This window comes from Mustela erminea, chromosome 6 (assembly GCF_009829155.1).
Source record: "Mustela erminea isolate mMusErm1 chromosome 6, mMusErm1.Pri, whole genome shotgun sequence".
Lineage (NCBI taxonomy): Eukaryota > Metazoa > Chordata > Mammalia > Carnivora > Mustelidae > Mustela > Mustela erminea.
Window position 1 is genome coordinate 15,211,496 of NC_045619.1, and position 27,951 is coordinate 15,239,446.

Genomic DNA, 27,951 nt, shown 5'->3' on the forward strand with positions numbered 1-27,951 from the left:
CACATATCTGTTAAATACATTTTAAGCTTCAAGAATCAGCACAAATGCTATCTTCCTTGTGAAATCATCCCTGATTCATCCAGACAGAATGAACTGCTCCTTTTCCTGGGTGTTTACAGTTCAACATAGACCTTATTTGTCATCATTTTCCATCTACCTTGTATTTTAGAACAGATTATAGCCATTTCCTTCACTAGAATGTGAGTTCTAGGCGGAGCCTGTCACATTCTCTGAATCTCCCTCATCTTCCTAGCACAGTGCCTTGCACAGAGTAACTGCTTAATAAACGTTCCCTGAATTATACTGAACTTAGTCTACTTTGGCTCTATGCCATATCTTCTACCTCAAAAAAAAAACCAAAAACCAAAAATCAACAGTGAAGAGAGAGAAGAAACTTAAGACAAACATACAAGACGCATAAAGAATGGCTTCATTCTTTGCATTCCTGCTTCGGAATGCCCACTGCTGGTCTCCGTGCAGTGTTGTCATTGATTATTAGTGAGAGCAAATGTTAGAAAGCACACACACAAAGGCAGACAATGTAAAAAACCCACCACACGTCATGCAAAATATCAATGATTTAGGACTATTTTTAAAGTTGCCTTTCGCTTCCATTTTAATGGCAAAATTGGTCCTATCAAAGCCAACACAAGACATACTTGCTCTGTTTTATACATGTGAAATCAGTATCACCTTCAGATTGAGCTGGGCATCTGCTGGGTGTTTCTGGGTGAGTACACATCTTCTTTGAGGCATAGTTTAAATCAAGTGGAAGCTTGGATATTTCAAACTTGACATTTGTGTATTTATTTGTTGGCAGCTTCTAGAATATGTGGATTCCCTTGGGATTAAAAGGAGAAGGACCTAGCACCGTTTTCTGTCCCTTGTATAGGGATGTCTTATGAAATGACCTTGTCTCTTTCAGTAAGTCAAGTAGTTGGATTATACTGTCTTATTTTAGGCAGTCTTTTTCCCATCTCCACTTTCCTCATTTGGAGTTTACTCATTCAGGGTATATAGGCAGTTGAACAACATCTGTGTTCTCTGAAAGACTCAGATTATTGGAGTGAAATGTATGAAACTTGCTTACTATCCTAACCCACTGATGGGCTCCACATAGGTCCTCATTAACACTTCCCTCTCCAGCTTCTACTAGATGGATCTGTTGGTTCTCATCCTAACTTCTGTACTTATACCACTGTTTCATTAGCTACATCAGATCCTTTCAGAAGTAGCCAAGCAAAAATCTCATGTTTAACTACTCATTCAGAGCAGTTATTTTCCTTCCTGTAGGTTTGCCTACAGGATCTTCTCTGATTCTAATTCCTTTGTTAAAGGAACATGTCGGCTCTACATAAAGGTATGAAGAATGTCATTTGCAAACAGAGGTTGTGAGCATAGTTCGCTGTAGATTCTAACCTCTTTGGGCAAAGATGGAAATTTAAAAGGACTAGCTGGAAGATACTGAATTCTAGTCATACTAGCTTTGTAGATGTGATCGAGATGACGAAGTTGTTTATTTCTATATAACTACTACCACATTACCAGCATCATCAGACTCTGCAGTTCTCCCATATGTCACACTTCCCATGTCAGTCAGCCTCCTGCTCTGCCTTCACCTCTACTTGCTTCTTTGTTACACCTTCTGGCTTTCCCTGGATTCCAGCTGCTACTTCTGACTGAGGGGTACTGGCCTTTACATATAGTTGCTGTGAAAAAGGAGATGACCGGAAGAAATACACCTGTAAGTGGCGGCTGCCACTGACACACAGAAGCACTCACTCAAGATGGCTTAAAGGAGACAGTGACTCAATGTATGACTAGAAAATAGAGCAATTCAGGCAAGTGTGAAAGGAATTAATATTTCCCAGTATTCCTCAAAGATGACTAGTTGCTGATTAGTATATATTTGACTTAAGAATTTTCAAGACTGGCTATTTTGGGAAGGGAAGGCGGTGTGAAGCAAGAAGGGAAGGGCAGATTGTCTTTAGAACCCCTAATTAATATAAGCACTTGCTTTCAGAAAACCCTTAATTTGAGCTATTCCTTTTCACTTTTTCCTGGGTGCATGACATTTTACAATTCTCGGTTTCAGCAGCAACCCAAAAAGACAGAATTGCCAACTTGCACATCAAAAATGAGGGGGGAAAAAAAACATAATGATTTGGAACAAAAACCAAAACAGACTAAAACAAAAAATACAAGAAGCAGCAAAATCATTGAACCTAACTCATCGCATCTTTTTGAAGACAGGGAGGTTAGTTGGTTAAATATCACAATGATCTAGTAGTTACTGTCCTAGCTCTGAGAGTTTAAATGTTTAAGAATGCACATCCAGAAGCGGCACATGTAGAAAAACCATGGTAGCCAAGAGAGATCTGAACTACTGCTGCCCAGGCCACCCTGTTCCAATTAACATGGATTTCCAGAGTTGCTGTTCCATGATAACTCTCAGTAAGAGAGACAAAGAAATAGAACATTTTTAGAAACCAAGCAGAAAATGGATGGGAATACAATACCTGGAAAGTTTATCAAGCATGTTGACAAGTTTCATGGCTTCATATTCTTTTTGTTCTTCTGTCATTTCATCTATGGGGTTTGGCATTGGTTCCTCTAAATGACCAGTGATAAGATTAATGCTACAAAAAGAAGAAAAAGTTATGCTGTATGTTTTAAAATTATGCTCTTTCTATACTTTCTGGTCCAAGTTGTAAGTTATAATAAGAAAGAGTATAATAGCCAAAAATGGGCAATAATAGCAATTTTGTAGTATAGAACTACTACAGGAATTTTTAAAAATTTACTTTTTCTATTAATTTGCTTTGGGAAACGGGTGGTAGTTTTACTTAAAAAAACAAAAACAAAAACAAAAACAAAAACCAATAGCTGACTTGCCAACTTTTTGTTTTTTTAAAGGCATGGCTGCTTTTAAAAAATGTGAAATTTGATTGGTGCCGTTAGGATAAATATCCTTGGATGCATAGTTTATTAATATAAGGGGACAAATGATTTCAGAGTAGGAGAAATCCATTTTGTGATACAGCATAAAACAAATGTGTCAAAAAAAAAAAAAAAACCGGAAAAATGATGGCAGAGAGGCTGAAATCTGAAAATGAAAGCATGCCGATTTATCATCTCAGGAAATTAGTCCATTAGTGAGACCACAGAAGGCAGTGAGTGTTCAAATAATAAAAGATAAAGCAGAAGAACAATTTTAATTAGATTTGATGTGACCTAGATTTAAAAGAAAAAAGAATGAAATCTAACCTACCAAGAGACAGGTATACACCATTTGACTTTCTAGAGAAATAATAAAGTACTTAAAATGTGTATGTCCCATAAACTTTGTAAGAAGTTCTAATACCAAACAAGCTACCCTCTTAGGTGAAAGCCACACTTTTTTTTTTTTTTTTTAAAGGAGATGAAGAAAATTCTTCAATGGCTGCTAAGTTATCTATAATTTAAACATCTTTCTAGAAAAGCAGACAAGAGGTTACGGTATTTTGTTTCAGCCAAGTATGGACAATTTGCAGGGATATTTCATTCAATCATTAAAAACAAAGAGCAAATTGCTAATAAATTGCTTTCTAGGGTCTACAAACACAAATGCTTTCAGTGGCCAGGTCTGTAGGATAAGCAAATGAGTGAACTGGTCAGCTATGAACAGTGGGGAGTGTTGGGGACTGAGGTAAACTTGAGGACAGTGCCAGTCTAAAGTGGCAGGAGGTACAATCCTGTAGGCCAAAACAAAGGCCCTGTGATCAATTAGGTCCTCTGGAAGCTAGCTTGCAAACCCTGCTTTAGACTTTGACTTGGGCAGGTTAACAGGGATTTCTCATTTGAGTAGTAAAAGGGCTAGGCCACTAGGTACTATTATCTATTACTAAAAGATTTCCTTCTGTTTTTCTATATTCCTCAGAGGGCACATGATATTCAGATTCTTGTGGAAGGACTCAGTGCTCAGCATTCTCAAAAACCAGATCTAAAACATCTGTTTTAACAGTCTTTCTTAAGACCTACACCTACAGCTATGATTAAAAACTTTTTTTCCCCTTCAGAGCAATGGATCCATCACCAAACGCCCCCTGCCTTTTTTGGAAACAAATGAAATCTACACAGAAAGCCATATATAAAATAGACAAAGTGGAACTAATCAAGCAGAAGAGGGGATGGGGGGCCAAGCAGAGTGGAGGCCTAAAGCCTCTCCTGTTTGTCTATACTTACTTGTTTACTCTTAAGTTTGCCCCTGAGACAATTTTAGGAACTCTGGGACATAGTTTGAAAACTCCTGGGCTTGTCAGTCATTCTCAGCTTTGGCTGCACATTAGAATCACTTGGTAAACTTTAAAGAAAAGGCTTAGGCCTCGACTGAGAGGAACTAAATCTATGTATTTTATTTTCCTGGTGATTCAGATACACAATGAGGTTAAAAACCACACAGGGCTAGAGTGCCAACTTCAGACACTTCACTGTGTGCTACTATTCCCTCTTTTTTTTTTTTTTTTTTTTTTTAAGGTGCTCATAATAGAAGAGAAAAAGTCCTCTAGTTAGTGGTCATTTATAAAAAAACACTGAACTAGGGTCATCAGAGTCCCCAAAAGTCAAGAACAAAGGGGACCCAGACAAGGCTTCAGAGAACTACAGCGTTTTTAAGATGTATCCAGATGCCACACTGAAAATGTGACTCCACCACCCATCTATTATTTGCTTAAGCTTGTAACAACAGAATGTTTCCACTGGTTTCTTTTCTGCCACATGCTAAATTAGAAAACAACGAGTCTTATAAATAAATTAGTAAAGGTACTTATTATACAGCACATACTACTTCCCAAGCAGACAAAGGAAATCAGGCATTAGAAGGAAGTACAACGAAGGTAGACGGATTAACTATGTAAAACACGTTCGAGATTTGTCTCTAGAGAGAAGGCTCCTCTTCTCAAGTTCAATGGAGGAGTGATTTAAGAAATCAGATCCCCAGACTGCTGTATTCTATAATGACATTAGCACAAGCCATCATTTGCCTCGGGGGTAAAACGTGTCAGGAGGATGCACTGGTAAGCTCTGTTGTATCCACAACGTAAAGTCAGGACATGAATTCCTGAATCAGGGCACATTTGATTCTTTTTTTGGGTTCTTTTAAGGGCTTAATAGAAATGACGTCCATTTTCCACAAGCTGACCTCAAGTCCTCTGCTGCTAAAATGATTTAATGGCTTGCTCTGAAATTAGCTACTAAAGTCACAAAATCCTTTCTTTGCTCAAGGAGCATAAAAGCAATAGGCAGAAATTCATTCTTACAGAGTAAGAATTTATCATCCTTTACTGAAGCAATAACCCCCACCCCCAGTACACAGAAGAATGTACGCAATATCACAGAAAACACAACTTAGGGCACCAAACTGTGCCATTCTCATAGGAAAAATGCCAATGTGCTCGGGGTCAGGAGGCAGACTTGGACATGGTCTCCCCTCCTGCTCCCCACTTGAAACAAGACTCCTTTGGTTTCCCTTCCCAGAGAGGAAAACAAATTGTCACTGTAACAATGATGTGAGGTTTCATAAAAGAGATTATTTTCAGTTGAACATCCACTTGCTACCTTTACAGAACCTCAGATAATACAGTCTAAGACTTAATTTTGTAGGTTTTAGGATCTTGACACTGAAATTCTGGGGTTAGTTTTATCTTGTTCTAAGACTGAGTCTTAAGATGTTTAAGGTACACTAATTGTGGCAGATACTATACTGGGTCATTTTCTCACCCTGTCTGCTCCCCTACCCCATCTTTCCAGCATTCCAATTCTGTGATTATATATGTCTTGCAGTTAGGTGACAAGAATTATTTAAACTCATTTGTAGTATCATTGAACATGTATTATATATAAGGTCATTATATGAACTGACCACAGTTATGAACCTGGTGATGAAGGGATTAAGACATAAAAAGGTATAGACCTATGAATATATATGCAAAAGCTGAAATATATTTCAAGACTTTTGCTTTTCAGATTGTTGCTACACTTGGCCAACATCAACAGTACTAGGTCACTTAACAAAAAAGCTATTAAAATTTCTCTGAGCTATATTAAAGTTAACGTCAGTCTCTAAAAAGTAGGGATTGAATTTTACTCAAACCATTCTGGTTAAAGGAGGGCCTGGGAGGGCAAATCACTACAGGGGCTAAGCAGGTAAGAATGAAAAGGATCCACTGTCAAACCAGAGGAGCTTATGCCTGGCATGACGGGGACCACGGCCACTCAGCTCCATCCGCCAGTTGTCTGCCATGTGAAAATGCAGGCTTCATGTTATTAGAGCTTATTGAAAAGAAGTCTGAAATCCAAATTTGCATCTGAAATATCTGAATTCTAAATGTTGGCAACTAATTAAGAAGTACTATGTAAAACAGAAAATAAAAACACAGAACTAAATAATCGACGATGCAACACAAGAACTAAATAACCAACGATCCAACAAGCCCAGCAGCAGCTAACTGTGGGCTAAGTCGAGCCTCTGGGTGGACAGTCTGCAACCTCTGAAAATAGAGGGATCAGGGTTTTCAGGAAAAGGCACTTGTGAGCCCAGAACCAGGATAGGGGGAGATGGGGTGGAAAAGCCTATGCAAATAAGGCTAGAAATGTCTTTCCAGGAAAAACTCCCCAGAATACTTGATCCCCAACAAAACAATAAAAAGAACAGTAGAAAGTTACTATACCCTTGTTCATTTACTTCAAGAAATATTAAAAATAAAGGTTTTCTTGGGGGGTACATCTTCAATATATGGTGACAATTACAAAGAGACTTAAAGCAACAAAACAAAATCTTGACGAAGAAAAAAAGTCTCTTGTCTCATGCTGGAGAAATTATACAATCGCTGCCACAGCTACTCCTAAGAGTAATACGGCTGAGAAGGAAACACCCGAGTTGCTTTTGCAATGATTTTAAGCTTCTGTATGTGATTATGAACTAGTGTAGGGTATGAAGAATCTAAGTAGGTGTCCTCGAGTTCTGCCTACCTTGGCTATCCCCTCCTCCTGCCCTCCATTTAGCAGCCCTTTAAAGACACTCCCTGGACTCCTAGGTTCCTATACACTCAGCCTGACAGCCACTGGTCTAAAATGAGCCAAATGCCATTAGGTACACGTCTTTCGATTGCTGTTCGGAATGATGTACAAAACCACATTAGTCAGTTATACTTTACCCTCCTATACACGCAAGGGGCCTCCATGCTCAGAGGCACAAAAGAAACTGGTATAAAAGTTAGAATTTAGAAATTTTTCTCTTTGATTCAGGACCAAAGTTTATCTGAAAACTTTAAACAAGCATGGCTTAGATTTACACCAAAACCCTGTGTGGCATGTAACTTGATTCTATAAGTATATTTCTGCTAATTGCGGAAAGCCATTTCCAGTCCATTAAATACACTTACTTTGACACAAAAAAGATTGTTGTGAAATTAACGGTCTCCCATAGCCTGAATGTAAGCTCCACACAATGTTGGTTTCAGATTCCACTAAAGGATTATAGGTTACCTTGGTGCATCAATCAGAATCCACTTACATTTTTGACAACGGGACTAGGGCCAACTGGATAAAGGGTAATTTCTCTGCTTCTGCCAATACTAGCAACTGTTGTGAATAAATGCATCATAAGAAAAGCATACTGTGATCTTGAGAACACTGATGATGAAGGGTCATCAGAGAGTAGGGGAAAAAGCAATTCTTTCAGGGCTGAGTTTATAAGCTTGACTAGATTGGTAAAGAGTTTTCATAATTTTTAGGGAAAAAGTTCTTCGAGCATTATCGATCACTCCCCAGAGCACAAAGGGTTCTCTTGCTTGTAAAGTACTTTGTTTCCCACTACTTCCACAAGGACCATTTGAATAAGCATTTCTTTTTTTTAAAGTAGGCTCCACACCCAACATGGGGCTTGAACTCACAGCCCTGAGATGAAGAGTCGCAGGCTCCGATAACTGAGCCAGCCAGGCGCCCCATGAATAAGTATTTTAAATTAACAAATATCCCACTAGTGTTTTACCTGAAGGAGGGAAGATATAAGAAAAAAAACATGCAAGTATATCTGAAGGGGAAGACGTAATGCTGTGTGAGAAACACATATTTATATCTGTCACGAGTAATATTTAAGAAACAAAAAGATTTCACAATGGTGACTATTCTGATGACACTAACACACCATTCCTATGAACAATATAGGCCAGGTCCAAAGCTGATGAAAATTCCAACTAGGGATGTCACAAGGTCTAATATAGAAACTTCCTAGCCAAGACTACAACAATACCAAACATCATGGTCCTCGATGCAAACAAAAGGTGCTCTCCTGAAATCTAAAATCACTTTCATAATCTAACACATTTCTATTTCCCATTCTATTAGGAGAGACCCAATGTTCTTATATTTTCTCCAAGCAATTTCTTGTTATAGTAGCATTCCGGTGCTTATAAGATATGTGATCATTACCACTGGTAGAAGTCATCTGTCAAGCAAAATCAACAATATACACCGAGGTATAAGGATATCAACCACCCGCGAGTATTTAAGAGTTTGTTTGTTTGTTTGTTTTAAAATCTTAGTTGATGTGTCCACATAACTTGGGACACAATGAATGCCTAAAGTAATTTCTACTTTCATTTAAAAATATGAAGGTATACCTCAAGTGGTATTCTTTAATGTCTCAAATGGAGGGAGAGAAAATACTAAACTGATGAAAATATAGTTCATGAAATAGAAAAGTCAAGAGCTAGTAAAACTAATTAGAATGATGACTTCTATAATACGGAAAGGTTAAAGTATGATTCCTCTAAGCTTCAATTAGATGACCGAGCTGCCGATTTATAGCATCTAAATGGTGGCAGTCTTAAGAATTGCTTAGAGTCACTGCTAGCTTTTTTTCCCCAAAAGTCTTTTTTTTCTAGGACACACTCTACAAGATCCTGCTGAGGCTGAACTGGAAATACTAAAAGTAATGCTATTTACCCAGGCCCAATTTGCCAAGGAATACAGGCCAAATAAGTCTTGTCTAATTAGGAAATGATCTTTGCTTTTACCTTCTGATAACCTAGTACTTTCATGTTAACAGGGCACGATTTATCCTTTAAAAAAAAAAAAGCCCAATTCTGAAGATAATGATTTTCTGTCCTTCATCAACTACCACATGTTCCTCACTACATTCTAGAAAATGTCAATAGAAAAACTAGCATGTCAACATCATTGGCAATGCCAAAAGGAAAGGGCATACCCTTTTAACATTTAGTAATGGAAATGAGAAAATTGAGCTCATATAACTTCTAATAAGTGGAACTAAGAAATTTACCTGGGATATGGGGGGTTAAGAAGGGGACGAAAAGGATGAGGAGGAAATAGAAGGAAGTAGAGGTGGTTTGTTTTGGGATAAGAGAAGAATTAGTGTCTTTGATTTCTAAGCACTGATTCAGGCAAGACTTGATAAGAGTCTCTGGTCTGCCTCAGTGCAATAACACATCTGTTAAAAGATTCTTACCCAAGTGTTGGATTGAAATTTACTGTGGAGCTATACTTCTTTCTTTTTGCTAATAAGGTACCATTTTACTGACTCATAATGGCTTTTATGCAAGAGGGAAGATCAGAATTCACGGAACGTATGTTTAGATTTCTGAGAAAAACTGAAGCATGAAATAACCAAATTAAATACTTGTTCTTAGTTATACCCTATAAAATCTCAACCTTATGGAAAAGAAAGCAAAAATTGGGCAATACTACTTTTTAAGTATATGATGGCATATATCTAAAAATACCATCTCTCCTTCGGAGAGGGTCAGGAGCATGCAGCAGAATATTTCTTGCAATATTATCCTTCCTCAATCACCTGAAGTCACTCTTTAAGCCACTAGCTATGAAACTGCCTCTGAAAACACTATTAAACGGAAAGCTTCCAAATCCACAAAAGAAAAGAAACACTTGGAAAATGAGAGACGAAGGAAGTGAGAGGCAAATAACCAAATCAAAGGCACAGACATAGTTAGGTGAAAAGAAACTTGATACTATACTTTGGTTTTGCATTTTTGTATTCTTCAGTGTCTGTGTCCTCATCCTCTGAGTACCAGTTATCGCCTCTTCCTCCAGCCAAGAGGCCCCTGGCCGCCAACAGTCCTGCAGCATTCCCATAGCCAGTGTATTTCAGCAGGCTGTCCACTGCAAAAACAGAAGAGGTGTTTAGAGGAATCCGTGGGTACTCACTGTCATTACCGACTATTCCCCAGCACAGGGAAGTGGGGAGATTCATACCATGGCAGTAAACCTTAAAACTGAGAGGTTTTCAAAGTATGCTAGAGGTTTTACTGAACTACCTACAAATTCTCCTACATGCTCTGAGGACCAAAAGTCTTTTCTTCAGGCATCAGAAAGTCAAGTGGAGCTGTTTGGAATATACTCTGTGGAGTGGAGCCTCTGTGACCACAATGCTGTTGGTAAGGGTGGTGTTTTAAGTTTCTGGTCACAAAGCTTTTTATCCAGTTTTAGAGAAATCATGACTAAAAACGAGAATTAATGAAACCCAGATTGGAATTTTACTAACACAGTCATTATCTAAAATCTTTCTGGTACACTTCATAGGAATGATAGGGAAAGAGTACCAGAAATCACAAAACTTAAGGATGTTTGCAAAAAGGATAGCTAAGTCACTACTTATTCCAAAAAGTCAGCAACAGTACATAAGCGCATGATACCCACTTTAAAGGTAAGGTCCAAGAGTTAAGACTGGCTGGATTTTATTAATGGTTCTACCACCTAACTAGCTGGTTGACTTGGGAAAGTTATCTTACAGCTCTGTACCCTACTTTTTCTAGTCTAGAGAATTGGAATAATAATCTACTTCACAACTTAATACATGCAAAATGTTTAGAAAAGTATCTGGCACACAGTAAATACTCTTTCTTTTTCCCTGGTAATATTAGGTCAACTGAGCACGGTAGACTTCTCTTAGTCAACAACAATAGCAACAGACCAATGAACCATTTGGTGCAGGTCAGTATTACCCTGTCATCAGTGCAAGGTGATAAGTCTAAGATAAGCAGACACATAAAACTTTTGCAGGGTAACTGGAAACTACAGGAATTCTTTGTGTGTCTGTGTGATTTGTAAGAACCTTTAAGGAAGATATTAAACAATTGTTAGCTTTATTTAAGAGCACTTCCTTTTCTTGAGGTACAGTTTCAAGGTAAACACTAACATATTCAATCTAAAGATAAAAATTTTATTTAAGGCTTTCAACAAATGTCATCCTAAAGGCAACTATAGGAAACAACACTATTTTTTTTCATGTATAAAGTTTTAGTAAAACCTACATCTTGAAATACTGTTGTAATTCAGAGCATTTACCTCGAAAAAGACAAAATAAAGTTGAAGAAGATTCAGAGAAGGGCAATTAAAGTGACTTTGGGGTCTGAAAGGGGCAGCAGATAGGGAAATAGGGTAGGGAAAGGGGATATATGTGATCGGAGTATGAAATCATTAAAGGCATCAACAGGATGAATAGTCCAGGAGTGAATTGTTCATTAAATTTTTCAAGTTCTTGAACTAGAGGGTACCTTCCTTGACACTGAAAATAGGTACTTTGGGGACAAATAAAAGGAAGTCCTACTTTCAACAGATATGGCAAATTGGTGACATCTGTGCAAAAGGAAACATGGATTAAATAATAAAGTAGATTAAAGTTTATTCTCTTTCAACCATTTTCTACCTTAAAACCTATTGGTAACTGCTGTCTCTTTGGTAATAATTCTCAGTAGATGCTAGATAGAATCATATTAGAATTTAATGAGGGGTCAGTGTGGTATACTTTGAAAGCCCTTGGAATAAATCTGAATATGCTCCCTCTTACTCTCAGTGCCTCTGCAAGACTGGAAAGGTTTACCTAAATTAATGAATTCTTAATGGATAATTAGAGAAGTGAATATCCAGTGCATACAGGACATTTTTAATATTCATGGGGATCAGACATGACTTTAAAGATTTTATATTTATTTGAGAGGGAAAGAGAGGGCATGTAAGTGGGAAGAGGAGCAGAGGGAGAGGGAGAAGCAGACTCCCTGCTGAGTAGGAAGCCTGATGTGGGGCTTGATCCCAGGACCCTGAGATCATGACTTGAGCCAAAGGCAGACACTTGACTAAGCCACCCAGGTGCCCCCAGACATGACTTTAATGACATGGTCAGACACAAAGTCAGTGAGGCGAAGGATCATAATCAGAATGCACATGGCACTGATACTCTCACTGTAAGCATTTTTGATAAGGCTTTTAAAAAAATATATTTTATTTATTTATTCAACAGAGAGAGAGAGTGTGTACAAGCAGAGGGAATGGCAGGCAGAGGGAGAAGCAGGCACCCTGCTGGGCAGGGAGCCAGATGTGGGGCTCGATCGCAGGACCCTGGGACTGTGACCTGAGCTGAAGGCAGATGCTTAACTGACTGAGTCACCCAAGCACCCCGCTGATAAGGCTTATTTTTTAACAAATAAAGAGGTTTAGTAGTTCCAGGAAAAAAAAATTCACTAAAATTACAAATGTCTAAGTTGAGATACGAATATACTTAAAAAATAACAATAATAAAAAAGACATAAAATATAAATAACCACCTCAATGGCTAAACATTAAAATAGTTGAAGAATGCAGAGTTTATGAAAGGCCAAAATAGGTTAAAAAGAAGTAAACAGAATATTAAATAGTCTGCTTTCTTAATCACACAATCCTCTTAGAAGCTAGTTAATAGTAAAAAACACCTAGCACTTTCATGAAAATAATACTTACTGTTCATTCACAGGAACAAATGTGTCAACTCTGTGACAGTTTGGGTTACAAAGGCTATTTAAGACACATTTTGCCTTTAAAACAGGTAAGGTTATAGCCAATAGTTATAAAATCAAATGAGCTTAATAGGATAAAATACTTAAAAAATGGGGTTTGGGGTAGGGAGACAAATGGACTATGAAATTTTCACAGTGAGAAACATTTTCTTTGTAAAGTGCTGACTGACATTATTTGGTGGAGTGTTTTGAGCTACTTTTTAGCTATTTTCAAATATATTGCACGATATCCTGTTCAGTATTGGGAAGGTAGTAAAAGGAAAATTGGCTGAATTTAGATGTTAAAATGAGTTGCTAAGGCAAGGAAAGGTTTTCTGGGTGGCCCTTAAAAACAAAAAGAAACAGAGCACTGGGTGGCTCAGTCTGTTAAGCATCTGCCTTCAGCTCAGGTCATAATCCCAGGGTCCCAGGATTGAGCCCCGCATCAGGCTCCCTGCTCAGCACAGAGCCTGCTTTTCCCTCTCTCTCTGCCTGCTGCTCTGCCTTCCTGTGCTCTCTATCTCTTTGTCAAATAAATGCATAAATAAAATCTTAAAAAAAAAGACCCCCAAAAAACCAATATAAAGATATTTAATTTTTTTGTCCCAGTAATCAACCATGCAGTTAGTTTTGTAAAACTGCTACAGAAATGAGACAAGTCAGCATTCAGTCAGACAGTTGCATAAAGTATTTCAACATTATCAAGATGCCAGAGGGCACTATGAACAGAGGAAAACAACCACAGAAGTACACTGCAGTTAGACACGCACTGGTAGTAATGATATCATTGCTTACACAAATGTGGGTCTTATCACACTCTATCATGAAAACAAAAAGAGGTTCTGCTGTTTACCAAAGACAGAATGGCAGAGCCAGATTCTACCCAGAGAACATTCCCTTTTCTCTGTTATGTAGAGGATTTATAATCCTTTTCCTTCCAAATACTGCTACTTTTGGAAATTTTACACTAGCAACTTCCTCTAATTAGTCTCCCTATTTCTAGTCTCACATCCTTCTATTCCTCGTTCCACACAACTGCCTCACAGATGTTTGTAAAACAAAAATATGGTGTTATCACCTTTGTGGATAAAACCTTTAGGATCTGCCACAAAGGCTATGGATCCTTCATTTTCTGGCCTCTGTGGCCTTTTCCAAACTGATCTCCTATCATTCCTATTCTTCTCTTCTTGAATTAGTCTCTTTCTTATAAATACCAAGTGTTTCCCATTTCTCTGTGAAGACTTTCTCTGGCTGTGTCCACACTACCCAGTCATTCCCTCTTTCAGGCTGTCATTTCTCTCTTATAGTGTACTGATTATTCCTTGATATGGAGAGATCCACAAGACCATATAGTCACTACATTCCATTCAGACAGCAGAAAGGTTTACTTTTTTATAACCATTTGTAAGGTACTTTGTTAAAATTAGGAATCCAAAGATGAAGGAGACACGATCTCTGACCTAAAGAAACTCAATTCGTTGAACTTGCATTCTAGACATTAACCGAGAATGAGAACATAGCAAATGTCAAAAACACTAAAAACAGACTTAGGTAAAAATGGTACAAGGAAGAGAGAATGATTAACTCTGCCTCTATGATGAGCAAGTCCTCACAGAGAAGATACTTAAGCTGATCTTCAAGAATAAAGCTCACCACACTAACAAAGATATTCCATGTAAAGGGAACAGCATCTGCCAAGTCGTAGAGAGAATGCCAATGGTAAAATATAATTAGGCAAGAATAAAAAATTTAGCATGACTAAGCAGAAAGAATATAATAGCAAACTGAATTTAGAATATAGAGGCAGGCCATGAGGTTAGTATCTAATAAAATTTGGATTCTACCAGGTGTCAGGAAGTCACTGACAGTTCTACAGGGTGGTCATGGCAAGACTATATTTTAGAAGAATCCCTCTGTTGGCCATGTGGGAGACAGACTGAAGAAAACCTGACCAGAAACAGAGGGCTATGAATATTTTAATAGTTTATTAAGAGATACACAGATTTGGGAATCCCCAGCAAATAGGCTGAAGCAGAAGCCAAGGGAGAGGAAGAGATGACTAAGGAAACAATGGAAAGGGAGAACAGGGGTCAGATGAGAACTCTAGGGAACATTGGCAATTAAGTGTGGGCAAAGACAGTTGGTAAGACTAGAAAGAAAGGTCAGAGGCAATCTAGGAGTGCTTGGTAGCGCGGAGACAGAGAGCGGTCAACAGTAAGATAAAGACCAAAAAAAAAAAAAGAATCCATTGCTTATGAACATTGGTTACCTTGTGAGCTTATGGAGAACACTTCCAGGGGGGTTTGGAAGGGAGGGATTGACAGTGGAAAACCTAACTTGCAGCAAGTTGAAGCCTGAGTGGCTAGTAAGGATACCAAGAGGAAAACCAGACTAATCTTTCAAGACGCTAAGATGTGAAGGGCAGTGACATGGAGATGTATATAGGTTGAGGAAAATACATAGGGAGAGTTACCAAAAGAACAGAAGATAACTGCTTTCCAAGAAGATGAAAAGATCAGCAGGCAGGAGATGTTAGCTTCAAGCTAAACTGACCCTTCTACCTGGGAGACTGAAATAAAGGAGACAAGGGCAAGCTCGCAGTTGCGGGGCTATGTGCTGAGCTGTTCCAGCCTTATTTCTCGGTGTGGTTCGGCCCCAACCACAGTGCCTAGCACATGCTGGGAATTAATGAATGTGTCAACAGGGGGAGGATTGTATTATAAGTTAGTTTCTTTTATTAGATTATATAAGGCCTCTGTTTAGGTACCCTGGAGAAAGTATACAATTTGCAGAGCAGGTAACAGAAGTTTAGATTTGGCTCAACGCAAGTTGGTAGGCATGAGTACAAGTTAACCTGTGGGCCACTGTCCACTGAGGTTACAGTTTTAGCCTGGCATAGATGGGTATTTAAGACACTTGAATGACTCTTTCTGTGCCAAGTCTGCCATGAAATTTTGCCCTTTGTATCTTGTACCATTTCAGTTTTCATTCTTCATTTAGTCTCTGCGTCCCTAACCTAATTTGATTGCTGTTTGCTGTTTCTACTTAGTGTGACGTGACTCTTGAGCCTTGATCATGGTATCTTCACCTTTAAGCTTAGCTTTGAACGTCCTTAAAAAGGACGTTCAACACTGATGAATTATTTGGAATTTATCTCATTTTAATAGAGTTTCCCTCCAAACCTAACGCTAACTCCAAAATCTAATGACTTACAAGCTGAATGTAGACTACAAACTTTTCTTTCTTTCTTTCTTTTTTGGTTAGATGGTTTTAAATTAGAATACGTTGACAGCATTTAAAAACTGGGAGATTTTATATAAAAATTCAGAGCCCTGGCTTCTCTCGAAAAACCTGCAAGATTTGGTAACGTTGGCCATATGTTTCTTCATGGTAACAATCAATTGGAGCTAAGTAGCAGTGATGTCCTCTCTCCAATTCTGCACCATCTCCTTGTTCCCCTACTCCCAACCCGCTGCCTTCCCAGCAATGAGGTTAAGTGTCAGTTTCATTTACCTTCTTATGTCCGGTCCATTTTTATTACCAACTTGGCACTTGTAGGCACATGAGTTGGTAACCCTTGGTAAGAAAGTAATAGGAGAGCAGAGACCTTGTTTATCTTTATACCTCTGTATTCCCTGGCTCTAGCTTTGAAGTTTTTTGTTAAATAGGTAAATTTTTATTCCAGAAGAATATATCTACTAAACTTAAAATCAAACTGGAAGGAAAAGTGGACGAGTATATATAGAATTGTTCAAGGTCAAATGAAAATGATACACTTCTGCTAATATGGGTTGGCTTTGGGCTCAAAGTTAGGATTATAAAAACCTTAAATAGACTAAGAGGGAACAAAAGTAATCCTTTCAAATGAAAAACAGTGAGCAAATTCATTTATAAATGCATATGCCATATTTACTATCACACTGACACATTAAATGTAAAGTGATTATATTTAGATATGTTAATTTATGTATTTAGATATGTAATTATATATGATATGTATTATATATTATTAATCTTAAAAAAAATTGTCATTGTAGAAAAATTGTAAAATACACAGAACTAAAAAAAGTCACCAGTCATCCTAGTGAGAGGTAACAATGGATAAGATGTTAGTGTATATTTTGATAAACTTCTTTTGACTGATAGATACAGTGTGTAATTTAGATTTATGTATACATACATAATTACACTTTAACATAAAAAACAGCTCATTTCTTTTTTTTCCCTCTTTTTTCTAATTTTTTTTTTTTAAGATTCTATTTATCTATTTCACAGAGATCAAAGCAGGCAGAGAGACAGGCAGAGAGAGAGCAGGAAGCAGGCTCCCCACTGAGCAGAGAGCCCAATGCGGGGCTCGATCCCAGGACCCTGGGATCACGACCTGAGCTGAAGGAAGGCAAAGGCTTTAACCCACTGCGGTGCCCCAACAGTTCATTTCTGATCTTGGAAAAACTGATTCAGTTCAGTCAGTATTTACAGATTACCATATGACTATACTAGTCACTTAATTCCAAGATGCTACATCAATCTTTTTTCAGAGTCATGAAAGAATTGAATTGTTTAAAAGCGCAGATATGAGGACAGTTGGTGAAAATTACTATAAAAGGAAATGTGGCAGAATGGAAAGAGGACTCAAATTTGGGCTTTAGCCCTCAAGCAATTCTGTGACCTTGAATAAGTTACTGAAAGTGCCAGGTTAATTCATTTATGACACTGGAGGGTCTTTATGAGAAATAAATGAGCTTATAGCATAGAATGTTTGGAACATGACACCCCCATACATAATAGTTGTGTTTATTATCATTATTATTATATTGACCAAATTATGTTTTTAATATACCATCTTAACAGGAACTGAAGTGGAAATAAAGTCAGAAATTAAAGTTTAAGAATTCTGTGGATACAACTCAACAGCAAAGACCCCAAATAATTCTATTAAAAAATGGACAAAAAGCCTGTAAAGACGTTTTTTTTCAAAAAAGACATACAAATGACCAACAGGTATTTTTGTGAAAAGGCGCAACATCCCTAATCATTAGGAAGACGCAAATCAAAACTATAATGACAGATCACCTCACACCTGTTAGGACGGCTTTTACCAAAAAGATAAGAGATGGTAAGTGTTGGCAAGGATGTGGCAAAAAGGGAACACTTACGCACCACTGGTGGGAATACAAATTGGTCCAGCTACTATGAAAAACAGCACAGAGGCTACTCAAAAATTTAGAAACAACTACAATATGATCAAGCAATCACACTTTTGGGTATATATCTGAAGCAAATGAAGTCTTTATTCCCAAGAGATGTCTACAGTTCCATGTTCACTAAAGCATTATTCATAATAGCCAAGATATGGAAAAAAGCAAAGAGTCCACTGACAGATGAACGGATAAAGGAGATATGTGTGTGTGTGTTTATTTATTTCAGCCATGACAGAGAATGAAATCTTGCTATTTGTTACAACAAGGATGAACCTAGAGAACATTATGCTAAGTGAATAAGCCAGAGAAACACTAATACTATATGATCTCACTTAAATGTGTAATCTTTAAAAAAAAAAAAAAATTAAACTCCTGGAAACAGAGAGTAGAGTGGTAGTTGGGGATGGGGGAAATGAGGAGCTGCTGATCAAATGCTGTAAGCCTTCAGTTATCGTGAGTTCTGAGGATCCAATGTCTAGCATGGTTAACTAGCATGGTTATAGTTAATAGTATTAACTATAGTTAATACTATTCTATCTACACTTGAAATTTGCTAAGATCAGTCTTCAGCGTTCTCACCATACACACACAAAAAACCAAAAAGTAACTCTGTGAGGTGGTAGATGTCTTAACCTGTGTTAATCACTTCACAATGTATACATGTACCAAATCATCATGTTGTATAATATACTTTAAATACATACAACTTTACTTGTCAATTATACCTCAATAAAGCTGGGTAAAAAAAAAGAATTAAACTAACTTAAGATTTTGAGAGAAGTGAGTTTTCTACCTCCAAATTCTGTCTCACAAAACGGAGGTACTTTAAAAAAGTGGAATATAAAATCTGCTTAGATGGGATTTTCATACCAGTACATTTATAAAACTAGGAACTAAAGAAAAAAATAGGTAAAAATATCTGGGTATCTTGAAGTTCCTTGCTTTTGCAGGGGAAATAGCCCATATAATTTTTAAAAAATCTGAAATTGTTAGGTGTTATCTCAGAAGACAGTTACTTTATAATTGTGTTTATTACACTGTAGTATAGTTATTTTAAAATTTCTCTCTACCTCTATCTTATCCTTATCTCAAGGGTAAGGAATGTATCTTTGCATTCTTTGCACTTTCCATTTTCCTTTTTTCACTTCCATATTATGTTATATAGCTCACATCAAATAATTATCTACTGATAAAGTAACTTAGTGAAGAAACCATAACTCCTATAGCTTTAATTCTAAGAGGAATTAAAAAGGGGAACTAACCCAGGCCTGTGTCTGGTTATAAAATATTAGCACCTTGGGGGACCTGGCTGGCTCAGTTGGTGCATGCACGAGCGTGCAACACTTGATCTCAGGGTTGTGAGTTCAAGCCCCACACTGAGTGAGATCCCTTATAAAAATAAAATCTTAAAAAAAAAAAAAAATAGTAGTACCTGAATTACTTAAGCAGATTTTTCATTATGACTCCAGGTCCTGACTCATAAGATTAAGAAGCGTGGGTTAAGGATACAGAAGGCAAATTTTAATGTGAGTGTGTTTGCACAGAAGCATACAGAAAATGTTTTTAAATGATTAATTTTTAATATATCCTCAGGCCCTCTAACAGAAGATAGGAGTAAGCTCTGGAAAGAGTGGAATGAGATGGCCACTATTAACAGAAAGATTTCTCAAATTCCCTCTGAAAAATAAAAACATAGAGAGCAAAGAGAGTTTAACCTACCTCTCTCTTTGCAAAGGACAAAAAGGAATTCAGCAGCAATTTGCTTGACTCCAAGGTCAACATGTGTCATGAGGCGCACCAGCTTATTTCTCACAGTTGAGCCAACTTCAGGTCGATTTGTCACATCCCTCAATGGTGGTAAAACCTAATGGCAGAAATGCAAAAACCATCATCAGTTGTGGGGTCCTAGAGTAAGTGAGGATGGTACCATGCAACTGGTCAGTCTTACAATGTCTATGAGCTCAGTTTTGTAAGAATGGAAAAAGCTTTTAAAAACTAAATAGGTTTGCTTCCAAATAAGACAAAACAAAAAAAACCCCTAAAGTGATTTCATGGTTTTAATGAAATTTCATTTGAAGAGAAACAACCCTTCACTGTACCACCATGAAATACTCTGATTCATTTGGAATTTTTAATCATCAAAGCATCTGGAATGCCTTTGCCTGCCTCTATCAAAATCCACTGTAAAGTCAGGGTCAAGTTTCTCCTTCTTCCACGGGGCCTTCCTTAAAACTTTGACTCCTATTGATTTTTCCCTTCTTGTAATTCCTGTAGCATTTTCAGTATTTACTAAAAAAAAAAAGTCTGTACTTAGGTTTTCTTATTTTATTTTATAATAAAAAATGGCTATTCATTATTGAATATTTTCTAGGTGCTAGTTGCTATAATAGAGGATATACATACATTCTGTATAATCAGTCTCCACAGTAACCTTGCAAAGGAGGTAGTAACATCATTATCCCTATTTTATCGATTGTGATCTGCAGAGGACTTAGGACACTTCTTGGTTTGTCTGTCTTTTTGCTCACTCGCTCACTCAATTCATCCACCCAGACCCCTCCCTCTTCAGGGTCTCCTCCTATCTCAACTGGTTGCTTCATCTCAGACTCTTCTGCCAATTCTTTTATTCCTCTTGTTTTCTAAGTATTGGAATAGTCAAGGGTTGAGCTCTTGGGCAACGTTCTTCACTATTTTCACTGAAGCTACTGGTGATCTCATCCAGCTTTATGGCATTAGATGGTCTCTATACACTGAGAACTCCCTAAATTATATTTCTATCTTGATTTCTTTACTGACTTTCAGACTTTTATAGGCCTCTCAAATTTAGCATGTCCTAAATACAAATCTTCCATGCTCCCACCAAAGCTGTTCCTTCTTAGTTTTCCATCGCATTAAATGGTAAGTCTATTTTTCCAACTGTTTAGTACAAACACCTTGGAAATAGCCTTTTCTCTTTCACACCCCATATCCAATCCACCAGTAAATTATATTGTTTCTACCTCTGAAATATATCCATAATTCAGCCACTTCTCACTGCCTCCTCTAAAATTATCACACCCAAATTACTAATATGTCTCACCCAAACTGGTTACTACCACAGCCTCCCAGTGCTCTCTGCTTCCATCCCAGTTCTTCCGTGATTTATCCTCTACAAAGCAGCTAGGGAGCCTCTGAAAGTCACATCATGTCATTTCTGTTCTCAAAGTCTTCTAGTTCCCAGTGCTTGTCATCTTACAGTGAAAAACAATGTCCTTACAACTCGCTTAGGTTTCACATAATCCAGCTTCCTGCTCTAACTTTATTTCTACCGTTCTGGCCGACACTGCTACAGCCACACAGACCTCCATGGAACTCCTTACGTACACCACCCACTTTCCTGTCTCATGGTCTTTGCATTTGCTGCTCCCTCTGCCCAGAAACTCTTTCGCTAGAAACTTGCATGGCTCATTCCCTTACTTCAGGTCTGTGTCCAAATGTTACTTATAGGATGACATTTCCTGACCACCCTATATGACTTCTCTCTCTTTGTATACCACCCCCTCTAAGTGCTTTCGTTAGCCTTCCTCATAGCACTCATCACCACCTGACACAGTATATATTGCTTTACCATTGGCCCTTCCTCCACAAGAGTCAGTGCCAAGGGGGCAGGGATGTCTTTGTTTTGTTTATTCTTCTCAGTTCATGGCATATTACAGGTATTTAATATTTGTTGACTGAAGGAGGAATGGATTCAGATATCTTTTTTTTTTAAAAAAAGGTTTTATTTTAAGTAATCTCTACACCCAAAGTGGGGCTCGAATTTAAACCCCAAGATCAAGAGTCATATGCTCTACTGACTGAGAAAGCCAGGCACCCCTTGGAATCTTTAAAAGCACCTTCTGTAAGCTAGGCACCATGAGAGGAAATGGGGATAAAAACCAAGTCAAATAATAATTTACCGTGCCAGACCCTTCATGTTTATATCATTTTATTTAATCCACTCAACTGACTTCTTTCCTCTCTCCTTCTATATTGAGTGCCTACCATGTATCAGGAGGTACTGAAGGTGCTGTGAACACAAATGGCAACTAACCCTCAGAAAACTGAATAATCTACTTCAAGTGTTTATAGAAGCCATATTTCTAATATCTGTAAGTACAAAGTCACTGCACAGTAAAGATTCAGCCAACCATACTGAGTTTTATACGGTCTCTATATGCTGAATATATTGAAGAATGAGATCTCGAACAAGGGATTTCATGTAGTATGTGCCTACTGTTCCAGAGTAAAGAATCTATTAACAAAGGTTATCACCCCAAAGTTTTGTTAGCTGTGTTTTGGGTTTCTTAGAAACAAGTTTTTTTTTTTTTTAAATAGAAGTTTGTTGCTTTTATTCTTATATATCACTCCCAGACAATCTGCATTTGTATGGACTCATTCTACTTTCTCCCAAATATTACCCTCCAACAATTTTTTTTCTTTTTTTTGACAAATCTTGTCCATTTCCTCTTTCAAATCCACAAAATCTCGTCTCTTCTGTAAGTGCCTCTCCAGACTAACCCAACCTGGGTCAGTAATTTCTACCATGTTCTCTTTCCACCTGTCTAAATACTTAGGACCAATTTCCTCTGGGTATGCGTGAGTTGGACTTAATCAGGTATTAACTATAGGGCGTAATAATTAATTAGCTATTTATACTATTTGTTCTATTTATACTATTGCCAAAGTTAATCATCGGTTACTTTACATTCTGCCCTTCTTTCTTTGACAGAGAGAGAGAGATCACAAGTAGGCAGAGAGGCAGGCAGAGAGAGAGGGGGAAGCAGGCTCCCTGCCGAGCAGAGAGCTCGATGCAGGGCTCCATCCCAGGACCCTGAGACCATGACCTGAGCCGAAGGCAGAGGCTTAACCCACTGAGCCACCCCAGCGCCACATATTCCGCCTTTCTTAGACTGCATCTTTCTCAGAAGGAAAGTTGATTTTATTGTGTGTGTCTTATATCTTAGTCATCTTTACTTGTCATGTTTCATCTCTTTATACTGTAGTGCTTCTTTGAGGACAACAAGTGGGTCTTATAATTTTTGTGTCCATATAATATGTGGCCCAAGACCTTCATACAAAGTTGTTAAGAAACAGGTTTTTTTTTTGGACTACCTTGGTCAGAGACAGCAAAATCTAAACAGTTCAGTTGAACCTGCATCTCCTATGAAAAAAAGCTAAAATACAGAAAACTTAAAATATTTTTCATTCATTATTCTTTACCAAGTATTCCTAGTCATGGTAGAATGTCTTAAAATAATCAAACTGGAAATTATCTTAATTCATTAACTATTTCATTAGATTTAAATGATTATTCATGTTTTCACGGCACTCCTCTCTTCTTCCAGTGAACTGTAAATTCCTCAAAGAAAGAGTCTCTACTTTCTAATCTCTCCTTAGCAGCAGTATCTACTAATGTGCCTCACATATAGTAACAAGCTTACTAAATCTTGACCATAAACATTAAGGGGTGAAATAAAGCTGGCTCATTGAACAAGGGAAATTCTACAAGGCAGAAAAAGAGCAGTGGGGTGAATGATGGGACCATATACTGAGATGTGGAAGAAGGAAAGAAACAGGGTGAAGGGGTGGGAAATCAAGAGCTTAGTTTGGGATGTTAAAGACTTCTACATCCAAGGGGAGGAGATGAGTAGGCAGCTTGTTACATTAGTCTGGAGCTGAAGGGACAGGTCAGGGCTGGAAATATAAATTTGGGAGTCATCAGCATATAGATGATTTTCAAAACCATGACTGCTGAATGAGATCACCAGGGGAGTGGGAGTGGAGACAAAGACAACATTGTCTTGGGGCACTCAGACATTGCAAAGAGGTTCCCCCATTGTGTCCTAGAAACCAAGTGAAGAAATTATTTCAAGAAGGACAGAATAGTCAGTTACATCAAAATGCACTGGGGGAATGCATTAAAAAAAATATTTGAGAGCTATCAGATTTGGCAATATTGGGTTGATGAATTTTGATGAGCACCTTTGCAGTAGGGTGGAAAGCATGAAAGCCTAATTTCGGTGGGTTCAGGAGAGAAAGACGTGTAAAAAGAATAGAGTACGGAAAACTCTTTTGAGGAACACTGCACTAAGAAGAGCAGAGTGATGGGGAGGCAACCTGAGAAGAGAAATTGAGGGAAGGTTTTTGTTTTGTTTTTAAGATGGTAGGTGTGTTTGAGTGAAGGCAGAAATGACCTAGCACATTAAAAAAAAAAATTAAAAAAAAAGATTAATTCAAAAAGAGAGGAAATAAACGCAGGAGAAAAGTTCCTGAGAAGATGAGAAGGAAAGGAATCCAGGACACAAGTGCAGAGGCTGGGCACAGAAGGAAGCAGGGAAAACTCACCCATTATGACAGAAGGGGAGACAAAGATAAATCATAAGGGCAGATGGGAAGAATTCTTACCATGAACTCAACCGTCCTACCCCAGACCTTCACCATCAGCTCTCTTTTCCACTGGCCTCCTTGCATCTACTCACGTCCTCCTAGTCTATCCTATATACAGCAGCCAGAGTATTTTAAACTATAAATGGGATCCCCTTCATCTAATTCCCCTTCTCAGAATGGTTCAGTGCTTTCCCATCTCACTTAGAAGGGCATCAGAAGTCCTATACAACCTTAGGCATCTGGTTCTTACTTACCTTTTTTTTAACTTCATCTACCACTCTCCTTGCCAGTTTGGTCTAGCCTCCTTGCCCTTCCGCAAGCCCACCAAACCAGCCTCTCACCTCAGGGACTTTGATCTTGTTCTCTTTACATTCCTCTTCCAGGTTTTCTCAGAGATCCTTTTCTTATCAAATTTTCTGCTCAAATGTCATTTTCTCACAGAGGCCCTCCCTAGTCCCTTAAGTCTCCCCTTCTCCTTCTTTTTTAAGAACACATCTCTACATGCCATTATATCATACATACATTCATTTCCTTTTTGTTCTGCCACTGTAAGGTAAACTCTACAAGGCAAAGACGTCATCTTTCAGTGCTTAGAAGACAGCACAAAGTAGATCTAAAATGTTTGTTGAATAAATGAATGAATGACTCAGAAAAATACAAAGGGTCACGTTTTTCTGGATTAGGAAGATTTCAAAGATTAAAACTAACTTTTCTGAGTTTCTGATTTTATGGGAGAAAACCATTATGAAAGAATGCAACTCATTAATTCTACTTTTAAAAGCCACGTATAAGAAGATTAACTATGAGGTGTAATTTGCATTAAGCAGTTACCTGATCTTTGAGAAATTTTCTGATGTTTCGATGGGCTCGGGAACATTCTGTTAATAAGCTGAGAACTGGAGTTAGACCTTCTCTATAGCTGCTTCCCTATAAAGAAAACCAGACATACTGTATTAGTTTCTAACAGTATTACTTTCCTCTGGATAACTGAGCATGTTAATATTCCTTTTTTATGTTATTAAAGCAACATAAGCTTCCATCCCATCACTTAATTTCACGTTTATTATTGTGGGTTTTTTTTAAGATTTTTTATTTATTTATTTGACAGACAGATCATAAGTAGGCAGAGAGGCAGGCAAAGAGAAAGGAGGAAGCAGGCTCCCCGCTGAGCAGAGAGCCCGATGCAGGGCTGGATCCCAGGACCCTGGGATCATGACCTGAGCCAAAGGCAGAGGCTTTAACCCACTGAGCCACCCAGGTGCCCCTTAATGTCTGTTTTTATCCTCCCTGGATTTTCCTATATTGGGCTTAAATGAATCAAAAGTTTTGATGACCCACCCACACTACCTTGCTACCTTTTAATATAATTAACCTGAAAAAGCAACTGAGAGATAAGAAAATAAGCAACTCACAACAAATGAAAAGTTGATGATTTTTTAAAAAGATAGCCTTTTGGTATTATGGAAAGAATTTATCATCAAGTTTTTTGGGGGGATAATTTTTACTTCTAGGTCTTACAAAATACCTACATGGAAAAGTAATTAATTTTTCCTTCACTTTCAGGCACCAGTCATAGTTTTAGTCTTGGATCAACACAATTTTTGGCTTTAAGCAAATAAATTTGTTTTTTGTAATTAATCATATACTGTAATAAAATGATTTACAGGATATAGCTACGTAAAACATTAGCTACTTAAAAAAAGCTTATATTTAAAAATCATGTCCTTGTGATGTCTGCATATATGGCACATTTACATTCTTTAGAAACATCTTCCCAAGGCCTCCCATTTTATCAGTCTTACCTTGTCTATTCTCTTCTCCATAAAACTGAGTAAAACATGAATGGCTTCCATATTCATACCATTGTATACCATGGTATTCTTTTTCAAAACAGTTTCTTTCTCAGCCGTTTTATCACTGGGCAGTTCATCTAGTGTTGTTGCCTCTTGGGCTGTTTCTTCATGGGTTAATGGACAAATGAGAACATCCAAACAAGAGACCGGAACATTGCTTAAAAGGTTGACTGCATTGCTGAAAAGCAATTTAAAAATACAATATTTTAATTTCATTGAATAGTCTTTTAAAATGCAAACATAAGAAGAAGTTCAGAAATGACTTCTAGGAGTCAATTAAAATTTTTCTTTTTCAAAACAAGCCTTTAATATTACTTGGCATTTACTGACTAAGAGACAGAAAATAAAGAGAACTGTTTTAAATACACATATGACAAATTAGAAAGAACAGACGTTAAATGGACACACACAATCACATGATGTCATGTCACTTTCTGAAATGCTAAAATAGGAATTAGCTTTAACACCAGCTCTTTAATTTTACTATGACACAATGCTAGCTTTATATTTTTTCCTTGGGGTTTTAAATCCTTTTGTGGAGCCACTGGTGTTTTATTATTCCTTAGATTATAACCTAAAGCATTTGAGAAGCTGTATATAAGCAGCTTATCACAGGCAACAACATTAAAAACCAAATATTATAGGATTAAGTTTTGTTCTTTCTGGACATAAAAAATACAATTTTAGATCATCCCATTTTTTAAAAAGACATTAGCAGAAAATGGGTAATGGTGCTTTTTCTTCTTTTCTCATCACCAGGTCTCTTTAAAAGAGCCCAACATAGCCATTTCAAATCTTTATCCCCTAGGCCTTTCTGCTATGTTGTTAATGAACACAGGCACCTGGGATGCACACCAGTAGGGGGAACCCAAACCTTGTGTTTTTGGTATTCCTTAAAAATCTTGTTCTGTTGCTCAGTGTGTTAGAGATTAAAGTGACACTAATAATTTTAAAATTAGATATGTTCTCAATTAACAGATTTTCCTTCAGGCATTATTTCACATTCTTTCATCTAAAAGGAGGTGGTGTTCTCTGCTAACTGGATCTCCTAAGCCTGTGCCTCAGAACTTCCTGATAAACAACAATGGAAAGACAGGCATTACATTTCCTAGTGACAGAGAAGCAGATCTAAAAATAACCACATCCTGACTAAAAATAAACTCTTGCAAATGCAATGGAGAAGTCTAACCACTTGGAAACCAAACTCAGGGCTTAATCTATCTGATGATGTCTTAATTTAGACCACAGTAGTTCTTTTTAATTTAGATTATAATGGAATCCTCAAAAATAAAACAAAGTAAGCAACAACAAAACAGAAATAATATATACATTTGTTTTCTTTCTTTCATTCAGAAGTGTAGCTCTCATTTCTCCAAGAATGAGTATATCCTTCCTCTCTTTTTATATCATGGAATAAATACTCATAAGAAATCAAAGTTTAAGAATTAGACAGTGCAGAACAATGACTAGTAATGTAAAAGGTATCAAAACAATCTGAGCCACAAACAAAAATAAGAATCCTATGGATGAATGAGTCCTGGCAGAATACAAGTTATTTGGTGGTCCCCATGAAAAATCTGTTGCTGCTGCTGTGATTACTACCTGCTACTGTTAAACGATGACCCTAATTTTGGTTATTCGTAAAAAAAAAAAAAAAAAAAA

The 27,951-nt window shown here is 37.5% G+C and overlaps 1 protein-coding gene across 11 annotated transcripts in view; it reads right to left on the reverse strand.

Annotated features, from left to right (window-relative positions):
- Positions 1-27,951, reverse strand: part of RIC8B (RIC8 guanine nucleotide exchange factor B) — a 100,401-nt gene that overhangs the window by 15,266 nt on the left and 57,184 nt on the right. For 10 of the 11 annotated variants that reach the window (XR_004286646.1, XR_004286645.1, XR_004286644.1 and 7 more), the window contains exons 5-9: positions 26,239-26,467; positions 25,268-25,363; positions 19,748-19,892; positions 10,035-10,179; positions 2,520-2,639 (exon numbers count right to left, since the gene is read on the reverse strand). Coding sequence is in view for 6 of the 11 variants with exons in the window: in XM_032346498.1 (XP_032202389.1) it covers positions 2,520-2,639; positions 10,035-10,179; positions 19,748-19,892; positions 25,268-25,363; positions 26,239-26,467 (735 nt within the window). In the remaining 5 variants the exon portion in view is untranslated. The remainder of the gene's footprint in view (positions 1-2,519; positions 2,640-10,034; positions 10,180-19,747; positions 19,893-25,267; positions 25,364-26,238; positions 26,468-27,951) is intronic. The other variant, XM_032346503.1, reaches the window with a different exon arrangement.